The sequence below is a fragment of the Olea europaea genome, chromosome 13, assembly GCF_002742605.1.
Source record: "Olea europaea var. sylvestris chromosome 13, O_europaea_v1, whole genome shotgun sequence".
In the NCBI taxonomy this organism is placed as follows: Eukaryota; Viridiplantae; Streptophyta; class Magnoliopsida; order Lamiales; family Oleaceae; genus Olea; species Olea europaea.
In genome coordinates, this window is record NC_036249.1 from 24,332,085 (window position 1) to 24,345,679 (window position 13,595).

Genomic DNA, 13,595 nt, shown 5'->3' on the forward strand with positions numbered 1-13,595 from the left:
AATCAATTCACATGTCTAAAATTGAATATAAAATATGTTACAAATGAAGAGTACATCATCCATACTTATTACTCATCCATTTCATGGTACATAATATACTTCATATGAATAACAAAATGAACAAAATAATAATTACTTTCTTTGCGGTCGAAGATGTGACTAACCGATTAGAATGATCTCTTTTAGATGGAGAATTTTTATGCATTTCATCTACTTTTCTTTTATCTCTTCTATCTAAGACCTCGTCTACTTTCTTCCCTCAGTTTCCACCACTTGATCGAATCATTGATCTTTGAGTTTATGATATACCACTTTCACATAGAGGAATAGAAAATAGATCGATGTTTATATGTTGAGAAGACAATGTGCTTCAACAGCGATCACAAGTTCACCGGAGAAGTATCGGTGAAAAAATGAACAGTTGTTTTGTGGGTCGTGCAATTTATCGAATCGGTGAAAAATGAACGTAGGTAGTGTAATGCCCTGAGGTCTAGGAAACTCATGACATTAAAATGACCTTAAATTTATAAAACCCTACCTACATAGTTCATAAAATGTAGAAATCAACTTGTACTAAAAGCATCAAGGCTTTAGAGAACCTGTTACAAAATTTAAGAAATTTTCTTTCGGAAAGTTTAGATTTTCAGCTTATACGACTTTCTGAAATAAATCTCGTTTGACAACTAAATGAAATCCAAAATGTAAGAAATTAAAACTATAGACACTTTACACCTAGGAGAAGTTCAGGTTAAAATTTTGTGTACAAACTCAATCGATAGATTGGTCAAAATTTATTTTCAAATCCAAATCTATTTGTTCTTGGGTACTTTCTGGCAGCTCTCGAAAAAACATTCATAACTTGAATTTTACACATCCAAAGTTCGTGATTCAAAATCCCAGAGACAGATAACTCATATGGCTATTGTCTCCAATGGAAGCACCCCAAAATTCCCAGTATTTAAATCTGGGTGAACTTTTAAACTTAAGCCAGAATCTGGAATTTATTTGACCCCAGTGTTGCAACTCAATTTAACTGAATAAACCATCATAAAATATTATATCAACCATGAAACAATTTTATCATCAGTTTAGTTTTTAAGCTTTCAAGAACTACAATTTTAAAATATTCCAAATTTATCGACCAAAAACAAAATTTTAAAATAGTGGCAAATTTCTGAAACCTTCAAAGAAACACACACATGAACATTAAAAACCTTTCCTTCTCAAAACAAGAATTCAACCTACTGTCTCAAGGACACCCAATGTTTTTTAAATATAAAAGTGACAATTGAAAATATAAGAGATAATTTTCTCTAAAAATAGCACATGCCATTCATGCCAAATCATCGTCGGATCTCTGATTACTTTGAAAATGGTTAAATAAGAGTGAGTATCTCAAAAAAATACTCAGTAAACTACACGTGTTATATGAACATAATAATCATATATTTAATAATACATTCTTACACGCTGTCATCATAAATAAGTAAATCGATGATCAAACGATCTATTCAAGAATCTGATGAGCCTCTGCGACTATCAGTTTAACATATACACTTACGGTTCTGATAAGCCTTTGCGACCATCAGTCTAAACATATATAACCTTTCATCATCAAATATAACGAATAACATGCTAAATTGAAAATTAAATTCATGTAACTAAGATTTCACTTACGGATACTACCTGTGATGATGAGGAAGTCCTATGTTGAATCGAATTCCTTTGTTTTTGAATATTAAAATGACTAACATAAGAGAATCAAATTGGTCTCTGAATTTCTTTACTGATGAGTTCTTAAAATGGCGTGAAACATAAGCTATGGTATGCCTAGTATTCTATTAAGTATGGGAACTAAAGTCTAACAAAGTTGACATATATATATAACACAAGTCCCCTAGTCAAAAAGTGATACAATGTATGTAAATTGGCTGGAATTTATCAAATTCAACTTATCTAGTGGTTGCCAAATGATTTAATTGCTTTATTTACTTTAATTAAAGTGGGACTCCCTTTGAACTACCATAACTTAGGCCTAATTTATCCGGAATGACTTTTCTCTCGAGTACATGAGATTTATTTTTAAATGAGTCCCTCAGTATCTCAAATTAACAAAGCATGTCAAGATGAAATAGATAAAAAAATTTATTTTCGGTTTCTACAAGTAGAGGTTTTCAAAATACAATGAAGTGATGTAGTTTTATTTTTTGAAACACTTAAATCACAAAATATACTGTTATTAGTTTTTAATTAAATAATTAATATTTAAATATTAGATATCTGATTTTTGAATAATGAAACATTCTCACTGATTTTAGAATATTGAATTCAAAAGTAAGGTGAGATGTAATTTTAGAATATATATATATATATATATAGTCCAAATCGCAGATCTAACCCAACTAGAATTGGGCCGGGTCAGGTTGGTTTTAGATTCAACCAAACTGATTAAGTGAGACGGCGATCTAAATTTTGGAGCTTTAAATTTTAGATATTTTTCCTTTCTTTTTAAAGCGTTTGAGGCTGTGACTTGGGTCGAGTAGCGAGAATTTAACGTTCAAGTATGATACAAAAGCCAACCCGAGCCATCAAGAGGCTAAACACTGACCTAATTGGATTGAGTCCGGTCAATTTATATGTAGCGGTTTATAGACCAACCGAAATGAAAATAACCACACTCCATTAAATATAGAATAACGACAATACATTTATTTCCCAAAAAAAATATTACATTTGAAATGGTTCTAATTTTTTTTTTTTTTTAACAAGTTCAATTTTTTTTAAAATTTATTTTCAACCACACATTCTCCTATAAAATTATTTTACATGCAAATCGAAAACTTTTTTTTTAAAACCTCATATCCTCCAATAAATCACTATTCAAAAATATATACGGGGCTCAAATTGGGGATATTTGTGCACAAACATATTACATTCTTAACATTAGAATTAGGGGTATAAGCGGTTCGATTTTATCGATTTTTGATAAATTTTCAAACCAAACCGTTTAAACCGATTTGAGAAAAACATAAACCTAAACCAAACAATTTTGAACGATTTGAAAAAACCTTAAACCTAAACCTAACGATTTGGTCCGATTTTAAATCGTCGGTTTCGTCATATATTTTTTTGCTCGTCTACTTTTATATCATTAATTCATTGAATTCAATATATATTTATATTATACTAGCAATAAATCTAAACCAAACTAATCTCTTGTTTGAACCAAATTTTTGAGACAAAAAAATGAAAATTTAGATCGTTATCCCACAAGTCCAGTCGCCTTTATTGATCTACTGTTTCATGTGTTAGACACAACCTCATCTTCAACGATCAATTTTCTCATTATGATGATATGGAAAATATGGCTCAAACAGGGGGCTAAATATATCTACTATAAATTTAAATACCAATTAAATCAAAGTGAAATCACAATAAACTAAAATATAGTTTTTTTCATTTTTGTTCACATTTTTTAGGCTAATGACGATACAATAACGTTACAATACAAGTCTACTAAACTAGATATAAGACCCAAAAAATATAATGATGTTCAACAAGACCTCGTGATTATCATATCTGAAAAAATAGGAAATTAATTAAACAAAGAGAATAACCAATCACAATAATAAAACAATTGTTTATAATATTTAAATATAACAATTACACAAGTTTACATTTGTATGATGTTACGAAATCCATTTAATTTCAAATTTTTACCTTAGTTTGCTTTAAAAAAATTATTGATCTGAAACTTTATTCGTAGCAAATATTATCATCGAAAGTCTAAGATCTCTTTGTCTCATATTTGGTATAATGGATTTCAATTTAATTTTGAAGAGGTGTGAAAAATCTGAAAAAGAAGTGTGTGGTGCCGGTGGCTCAAGACTGTGTTGGATGTCGGCTGGAGTTAATCTAAATTATGAAGAGGAAAAAGGGTTTTTGATAGATTATGTGAGTTTTGAGGTTATTAGATATAAATAAGGATTATTGGATAATAATAATAATAATAATATATCTATATTAGAAAATTAGAAATTGACAAAAATTCACACAAATGACAAAACTTTTGAATTTTACATATTTTGATGAATTTTCAAAAAAATTCATTTTTTCATTTTTTTATTTTTATATATTTTTTTCCCGATCCGGTTTAGTTTTAAACTGCAATTAAATTCTCAAACCTAAACCAAACCAAACCTTTGGTTTGAATCAAAACCATTTCGTTGACCAAATTTACGTGACACCAAACCGACAATTTTTAAAATACGATTTCGATTTGACAATTTTTGTTTACAGCACTAATTAGAATATACAATTGATGTCTTAAAATATCTCCTCTCTGCAGTATCAAGCAAAGTCCGTGATACATCCGTGATCCGACCAAAGCTCGCTTTCAAAACATTAAATGCAATCTAGTCCGTTCATTTGTACTCAATCCGCCCCTTACAAACCCCACTTCCTCATGAATCAATAAAGGTACGAACAAAACACGTAGCCTTTTCTCAGCTTCAACCTCCTTGATCATATCATTTATTGCAATCTGGAACCCCCACCGTCACCCGCCCCACCTCAAGCTTTTTTGATTTTCTGTTTCTTGTATTTCCCGAATTTGAATCTTTGGGAGTTCAAAAATGGTGACTGTGAAAAGAGGGAGTAGGCCTCCATGGGTTGGACTTGGAGCATCCATTTGGATGCAAATAGCAGCTGGAAATGCATATAATTTTCCACTCTACTCTCATTCATTGAAATCAGTTCTGGGTTTCAACCAAAGGCAGCTCACAATGCTTGGGGTGGCTAATGACATTGGTGAAAATGTCGGCATACTCCCTGGACTTATATGCAACAAGTTCCCACCCTGGGTGATTCTTTTGATCGGTGCTTTTGCATGTTTCTTGGGTTATGGGGTTCTCTGGCTTGCCATTAGCCGTACTGTTCTTGATTTGCCTTATTGGCTGGTAAAGTATCCGTTCTTTTTTCCTTTTAGTTTTCTTGTATTTTGGGTTTTGCTTACTGGGTTTTATTATAAAGATCTGTTCTTTGAATTTCGTTTTTTTGGATTGATGGTTGTATGTAATTTTTGGTTTTGATTTGATCCCTTTTCTAATTTATTTCTCAACTTGGATCTGTTTTACATGTTATTGTCTAATGTTTTGGAACATAGAAATCCACAATTCACTTGTATATTTATAATTAACAAGAAAATAAATGGAAACATTAAGCGCGATGTGTAGTTTCTTTCATTGGTTGTTATGCCATCCTGAATTGTCGTTGTCGCAGTTCCTTGTAGTGATGGAAGTGGTCAATCTTATGCTCAAACTATGAAACTGGACTAATTTGGAAGATGGTGTATAATGGATTAGAAAAGGGATTGATCCTCCTGTTGTGATGTATTATTTGACACGTGTAGTCCTTTCTTTTTCCGGGCAGTAACTATATACATTTGTTCACTTGCAGTTATGGGTTGCTTTATGTATTGCTACCAATAGCAATGCTTGGTTCAGCACTGCAGTACTTGTGACTAATATGAGAAACTTCCCTCTTAGTCGGGGCTCAGTCGCTGGTATTATCAAGGGCTATGGAGGACTTAGTGCTGCTGTATATACGGAGATTTACAGCATATTGCTTAAAAATTCTTCTTCAAAACTCATGTTATTCCTCGCACTTGGGATTCCTACTCTCTGTCTTATGATGATGTATTTTGTTAGGCCGTGTACTCCAGCTTCTGGCGATGATACTTCGGAAAATTGCCATTTTCTGTTCATTCTAGCTTCTAGTATCTTGCTTGGTATATATGTTCTTACAACAACTGTTTTGGACGACGTGCTCTCTATAAGGGCTCCCATGTCCTATTGTTTTCTTGCTCTTATGGTCCTCTTTCTAATGGCTCCACTTGCCATCCCCGTGAAGATGACTTTCTTCCCCTCCAGTAGCAGCAAATCTGCGACTTATGTCCAATTTCTTGGACCGACAAAATCTTCTGACCAAGACAATGGCAATGCAGACAAACTAGAACCGCTTTTGACACCATCATCTGCAAACCTCGGAAGTTTTCACGAAAGTGACAGCATGTCCGACATGGATATGCTTATTGCCGAAGGAGAAGGCGCGATAAAGAAAAAGAGGAGACCTAGAAGAGGGGATGATTTTACATTTGCTGAAGCTATGATCAAAGCTGATTTCTGGCTTCTGTTCTTGGTCTACTTTGTCGGGGTTGGCTCTGGTGTTACCATTCTCAATAACCTGGCACAAATTGGAATAGCTCAATATATGCATGATACAAAGATCCTGTTATCCCTCTTCAGCTTCTTCAATTTTGTGGGTCGCCTTGGCGGAGGTGTCATTTCTGAATATTTTGTCAGGTTTGTATTTTGTATATTCTAAGATTATCCTTTTGCTCATGTATCAGGAATAATCACAAATTCCTTAAAAAATGTCATTTCTCTTTCAGTTGGATCTGATTTGTGGTAGTATCTTATTTGCAGATCAAAAGCGATCCCTAGGACAGTTTGGATGACAGTTACACAAGTTATAATGATAATCACGTATCTCCTTTTTGCTTCAGCTCTTAAGGGCACTCTTTATGCCGCAACTGCATTGCTGGGAATCTGCTATGGCGTTCAGTTTTCTATCATGGTCCCAACAGCCTCCGAGCTTTTTGGCCTTAAGAACTTCGGTATGATTTTCAATTTCATGTCACTTGGCAATCCACTCGGTGCATACCTATTCTCGGGTCTCCTTGCAGGAATTCTATATGATAACGAGGCATCAAAACAGCATGCTGTTTCTTGCTTAGGTCCAAACTGTTTTAGACTCACCTTCCTCGTTTTGGCCGGATTTTGCAGTGTTGGAACCATTCTTAGCATAGTTTTGACCGTGAGGATAAAACCAGTTTACCAAATGCTCTATGCCGGGGGTTCCTTCCGGCTACCCCAAAGTTCAAGTCATTGAGATAACTATAGTGATGGACGGCTTTCTCTAGGGGATGATGAACCTCTTCTTCACTACCTTAGATGTTGTAAGCGTTTCTATATGTATGTTCAATATCTTGTATTTCAATGTAAAGATTTTGGAATGTCATATTGGAATGATTTTCCAGCCTTCAGCGTATTTAATATATCCTGAAGAGTGAATCTAGCATTTTGATTGGACTCCAGTCTCCTTAATATACTTGACACGCGTTGAATTATAGGTAAATTTATGTACAAGTTTTTTCTTGGTTGGAGAATTAATTGCTTCCGTGTTTCTGCAGACTCGTTGACCATGCTTTACTTTTTTAATGAAAACTTTTACCAAATATATTTGAACTTTAGCACTTTCCAGGTTCTGCTGTCTATGCTTTATGATCTCATAAAAAGATTCTCATAATTTGCTGTGAGAGGTGTGAGCTAAGGGCAGTTCTGATATGATTAGGTACACAGTAGCACAAGCAGTTGCTAGACACTCGACAATCTATCATTGATTGTGTTTTAAAGTGAAATCAGAATGATTGTGTTGTGTTCACATGTTATACAAATGATGATATCTATCTGTGCATGTTTCACACACATTGTGATTAGGCTCGTTTGGCATATCTTTTGAAAAGTCAAAAACTTTTGAGATTCAAAAACTGCCTTTGGACACGTTTGGTTAATTTTATGAAATTGCTTCTTCTAGTCAAAAGAGGTTTTAGAGGAACCTCGTCTTATGTGACTTTATCTAAAAGAACTTTCGAAAGAGAAATCCCTTTCAAAAATTAAGGTAGATTCCTCCGAAAATTCTACAGGAAGCAAATTAAAAATTATGTCAAATGGGCCCTTATGTTATCTGAGAGAGGGACAGAGAGAGAGACGCACTAGAATTAGTCATCATTCGTGGAAATAATATCGTTTGGTAGCCGATCCTTCACAGGGAGATGAGAAATATTGAAACACAGATGAAAGATGAGCAGTATAAGCTTGGGTTTACACTTTTATAAGGTTGTAAAGATCGTTGTAATCCCACTTGTATGTTTAATTTGGACAGAAGCAGAGTGCCTATTGAAAATGATAACGATATGAACTATCTTGAATCAATATGGTGAATGAATTCAAAGAGAAGAGAAAACAATAATCTATTAAGCCACACAAAATTAGGGTTTACAATGAAACAAATAGTTTATATGTTACAAGGAAACCTATGAGGAAAATAATTATAATAATAATAATAATAATAATAATAATAATAATAATAATAAATATAGACACACACACACACACACACACACGATTGTAGAATTCTAATTGAAATGCACATCAAGAGAAATTATATTCAAGTTTAATTGACAAATTTTGGTTAAAGCTCTATTTGGAAGTCTATTGAGAGTAGGAATCTGTGTTGTATACTTGTACTTGATGAGTTCAAATAAGAAAATTTTTGGCATTTGATTTCATTTACAATTTTACTTTTTAGGGATGGATTTTTCCCTATAAATACTAAACTCTTTTTCTAGATTTGTGAAACTTTATTGTTGTAGTTGTATTCTCTCCATATTGTTATTGAATAAAACATCAATTCCTCTGTTTAATTCTCTTTTTATTTCTTCACTTTAATTTTATTCTATTGGTTGTGATCTTATATATTTCATATTACATTATTAAATTTCAATTCTTGCGTTGCCTTTCGGTTCAACAGGGTGGTTTCAGAGTTGTTCCGCCTTCAACAAATGGTATTAGAGTTCGACTGCATGTTCTTCGTGATTTGATTGAGATTTTTTTAAGATAGTTACTTTGAAATATGATATTCCACTACTGGATCGTAATACGATATTTTCGTTGTGGCAAGTAAAGATGAGTGCTATTTTAGCGCATATGGATTTAGACGATGTGTTGCTAGGTTTTGATAAGATGCCAATTAATTGGACAACATAAGAGAATCAACGGAAGGATAGGAAGGCTCTATCGCAAATTCATCTTCATCTCTCCAATAACATTTTGTAGGACGTTTTGAAGGAGAAGACATCGGAGTCTTTGTGGTTAAAATTGAAGCAATTGTGCATGATAAAATTCTTTAAAGCAAATTGCATCTTAAGCAAAGGCTGTATTTCCATTGCATGGCGGAAGGAGGATCGCAGAAGATCACCTTGTCATGTTTAAGGAAATATTTGCAAATTTAGAGATATTGGAGGTCAAGTATGATAAGAATGATCTGACATTGATCTTATTATGTTCGTTGCGCCTCTTATTTGTCGTTTCAAGACATGATCTTGTACAGTTGTGACACGCTTATGATGCTTTATACTTAAATGAGAAGATGAAGCATCTAGTTGGGGCTACATCTAGGGATGAGGAAGCTCTAGTATCTCATGGTGATCGAAGAAGGGGCAGATCGAAGGTGAACTACAACAATTTATATTGTTTCTATTGCAGAAGGAAATGACATGTTCGGAAGAATTGCAATAAGTTGAAGGCTAAAGGTGATTTAGTTGCAAATCATGAGACATAATCATTGACTTCGGACATGACCAATTTAGTTGAGGATTTTTCAGATGGCGATGATGCGGTGATACAATGTTGATCTTAGTATTTGACATGGAGTCTAAGCCTAACGAGGAATAGATTCTTGATTCAGCATGTTCGTACCATATGTGTTTCAATCGGGACTTGTTTCAGACATATGAGACGGTTAAGCAAGGTAGAATTGTCACGGAAAACAACCAGGTTTGTTGGGTTGCTGAAATTGGTCGAGTCAGATTTAGGTTTAGAACGGGACGGTCAGAACACTAGGTCACGTTCGACTTTTTCTAGATCTGAAGAGGAATCTCATATCGCTGAGTACTTTAGATTCAAAAGGGTGTAAATTCTCTGGTGGAGGAAGAGTCTTGAAGGCCTGAAGAGGTGTCCGGATTGTACTGGAGGGGCGAAAGAAGTCTCAGTTGCACATTTTGCAGGGGAGCGCAAAACCAGTTAAAAGACATCTGGACATATTCTGTACCGTGATGGAAATTCAATTTGGTACAACACCTCTTGTGACGGGCTCCGGGTCAATTCAGAACATTGCTCAAGGGAGCGTTGGTGATTCCGCTTTGCCACCAATTTCAGTGGATACATTGTGTCTAATTGCTAGGGTTGGATCTATTGAGCGTAGGTACGGTGGTGTCAGTGATGTCTGTAATGTTTTCGGGATTGTTGAAGGTGACCAGTTCTAGCAATGGGTCTTCTGATCATGCATTTTGTGTGATTTCTGCTACAGGGTGTATTTCGATCCTATTTGGTCAATAGTAATTCTTAAGTGGAATTTTGGGAACTTGGGAATAGGGTTTAGATGTCGTTTGTGGACACCGTGCAGAGGAAGATGTTTTTGCGGAATGAAGAGTTTTGGTTCTGGTTGAAGAGTCAGCTTATTTCGCTGCAATCGAATTTATTTTCCAAGTGGGGACATTTTGGAGTTTCATTCGTAGCAGTGAAATTCGTGTCAATGTGAAACTTGTTAGAATTTGGGTGTGACTTGAATTTCTTGTTAAAACAATTGTAGAGTTCTAATTGAAGTACACATAAAAAAGAATTCTAATTGGAATGCTATTGAGGAATCCTATTAAAGTTTAATTGACAAATTCTAGTTAAAGTTCTATTTGGAGGCCTATTGGGAATTGAAATTTGTGTTGGACTCGATGAGATCAAATAATGAAACTTTGGCATTTTATTTTAGTATAACTCTACTTCCAAGGATAGATTTTTTCATATAAATACTAGATTCTTTTTTTAGATTTGTAAAGCTTTATTACTGTAGTTGTATTCTCTCCATATTGTTATTGAATAAAATATCAGTTTATCTGTTTAACTCTCTCTCTTTTTTTATTACTTTAATCTTGTTCTATTGGTTTTGATCTTACATATTTCGTATTACATCATTAAATCTCAATTATTGCGTTGTCTTCAGGTTCAGCAAGGTGGTTTCAGAGTTGTTCCGCCTTCTATATATATCCTTTCAAACTCATGATGCTAAAGTAAGAAGTAATGAGAGTTTGTTATGCGAAAAGCGAAAACGATGAATTGGATGAGACTTAGTGAAGCAGTTAGCAACGATGAAGAAACAAAAGGTAGGAAACTGGTGCCGATCTGCTGATGATGACGAATCAGATGACAATCAATCTCAATATACTTTGTGCGCTCATGGATCACAAAGCTGTGAGAGATCTGTATAGCACTAGTATTATCAAAATACATAGAGGTTGGGGAAGAATGAGCAACACCTATGTCTACAAGTAATCATCGCAACCACATAATCTCAATATTAGTGGATGTCATAGCTTGACACTTTGCCTCAGTAGAGGAACGAGAAACAACAATCTGCTTTTTACTTTTTTAAAAGATAAGAGAATTATCCAAAAATATACAAAAACAAATAATAGACTTGCGATCAGTGGGATTGTTGGGCCAATCAACATCATAATAGGCACTGAGCACTAAGGATGATGTTAATGGAAACAAAAAACTTTAAAAGCATGTATCACGAAGATAACACAAAATACGAACAATTGTTACCTAATGAACTGTAGTATGAGCTAAAACAAATTGACTTACAATGTGAACAACATAAGCAATATCAGGGCGTGTGATTGTAAGATAAAAGAGACATCCAACAATAGTGTGATACAAAGTGGAATCAGTCAAGGGTACATCGTCAGAGGATGAATATTGAGCGTTGGATTCAAGAGGGGTATCAACAGTTTTAGTATCAGTAAGATGGGCACGCTCAATAATATCCATAGTATACTTGGACTGAGAGAGAAGATAATTTCTAGGAGAAGAAGCAGCTTTGATCCCCAAAAAATAAGATAATATACCCAAGTCCTTCATTTTAAAATGACAAGCCAATTTTGATTTCAAGCCTAAAATTCCATCAACATCAACATCATCACCAGCAATAATTATATCGTCAACATATAGCAATCATAGAATGCGACCAATTGAAGTGCATTTAAAGAATAGAGCGAAGTCATGATGACTGGATGTAAAGTCTAGAGAGGTAACAACAGTGAAAAATTTCTCAAATTAGGTACGAGATACTTGTTTGAGGCCATAAAATGCCTTCTTGAACTTACAAACAAATCTAGGTAAGTGAGAAAAATCAGGAGGAGAAACCATGTAAACCTCCTCTTGAAGATTTTCATTTAAAAAAGCATTTTTCACATTTAATTGAGAGACTCCACTAACGAACAGATGCAACTGCTAAGTGTACAAGTAGTGGTCATCTTGGCAATAAGAGCAAAAGTCTTCTGATAATCTAAACCATATTGTTGATTAAAACCTTTAGCAACCAATCTAATCTTATAGCACTCAATTGAATTTTCAGATTTGGTTTTAAACTTATAAACCTAACGACAACCAATAGCATGTTTATCGATAGACAGTGCAACCAATTTCCAAGTGTTTGTCTTATGCAGAGAGAGATAGTTCATTAGCTATAGCCTGTTACTAAAGAAGATCTAGAATATCTTTTTTTTTTTTTTAGGAAATTGGTTCAGATAACTTGTGAATGGAGGTTAGAAAGCAGCAAAACGACTCAGAAAAAAAAAAAAAAAAAAAGCAAAATCAGGTAATTGAGTGGACTTACGAATATGTTGAGGATATCGAGGGAAAGATAGAGTAAGAGTTGAATCAACAATCTCAAGCAATGTTTGGGAAGCCACAGAAAGAGGAGATGATCATGAGTTGGAGCATGTGTACCTGCAGGACATGAAGAATCAATAGTACAAAGGGTATGGGAAGTTGGACTATTTATATGATCAGAGAATGGATTAATACAAATGAGGTCAGTTTTAGTCACATCCTGAGTATTTTCAGAAATAGAGATGAATGTAATTTGCTCAAGAAACATGACATTATGAGAAATATAATTTATTATTAGTGGGATCGAAATAGCAATAACTGTTTTGCCCTTGCCCATAACCCAAGAAAACATGGATAGTAGAGCGAGATGTTAACTTACTACGTTCAACTTCAAGACCAAAAACAAAGCAAGTATGACCAAAGACTCCCAATGAGGAGTAATCCAAAGAATGCCCATAGAATGTTTCAAAAGGTGATAAACCTAAATTGTGGGAAGATAGAATCTTATTAATTAAAGAAACAGCAGTAAGAGCTACTTCTCTCCAAAATTCACTGAAAACTTTGGCTGACAAAATAAGTGAACAAGCAGTTTCTACAATGTGCCCATGCTTTCGTTCAATAATACCATTTTTTTGTAGTGTATTAGTATACGAGGTTTGATGAATTGTTCTGTCAAGAGCAAGCAATGCAGAGAAATCGATTAAAGTGTACTCTCCACCTAAGTCACATCTAAAGCACTTAATTACAGTGGAATGTTGAGTTTTAATAAGTGTTCTAAAGGATCAATAAATAGAAAGAAAGTTAGATCATCGTTTCATAAAATTAACCCAACGATAATGACTATAATTATCAACAAAGGACATATACTATAGAGACCCTCCTTTGTAGCAATAGGAGCATATCCCCATATATTAGAGTGAACAAGATTATATGGTGCAACAGAATGAGAAATAATTCAAGGAAATCCCCCTATAATTATCAATAAATGACATATAATATTGAGACCCTCCTTTGTAACAATAGAAG

The 13,595-nt window shown here is 34.0% G+C and overlaps 1 protein-coding gene across 2 annotated transcripts; it reads left to right on the plus strand.

Moving 5' to 3' along the window:
- Positions 1–4,461: 4,461 nt before the first annotated feature.
- On the plus strand, positions 4,462–7,205 carry LOC111407970 (protein NUCLEAR FUSION DEFECTIVE 4-like). 2 transcript variants are annotated; one of them, XM_023037702.1, is made up of 4 exons: positions 4,464–4,958; positions 5,458–6,362; positions 6,486–6,676; positions 6,846–7,205. In XM_023037702.1, exons 1-4 carry the CDS (start codon positions 4,635–4,637, stop codon positions 6,866–6,868), a joined length of 1,443 nt encoding a protein of 480 aa, XP_022893470.1. In that variant the 5' UTR covers positions 4,464–4,634; the 3' UTR covers positions 6,869–7,205. The 2 variants fall into 2 exon arrangements, with proteins under 2 accessions (XP_022893469.1, XP_022893470.1); XM_023037701.1 differs by having other exon boundaries at positions 4,462–4,958; positions 6,486–7,205.
- Positions 7,206–13,595: the final 6,390 nt, after the last annotated feature.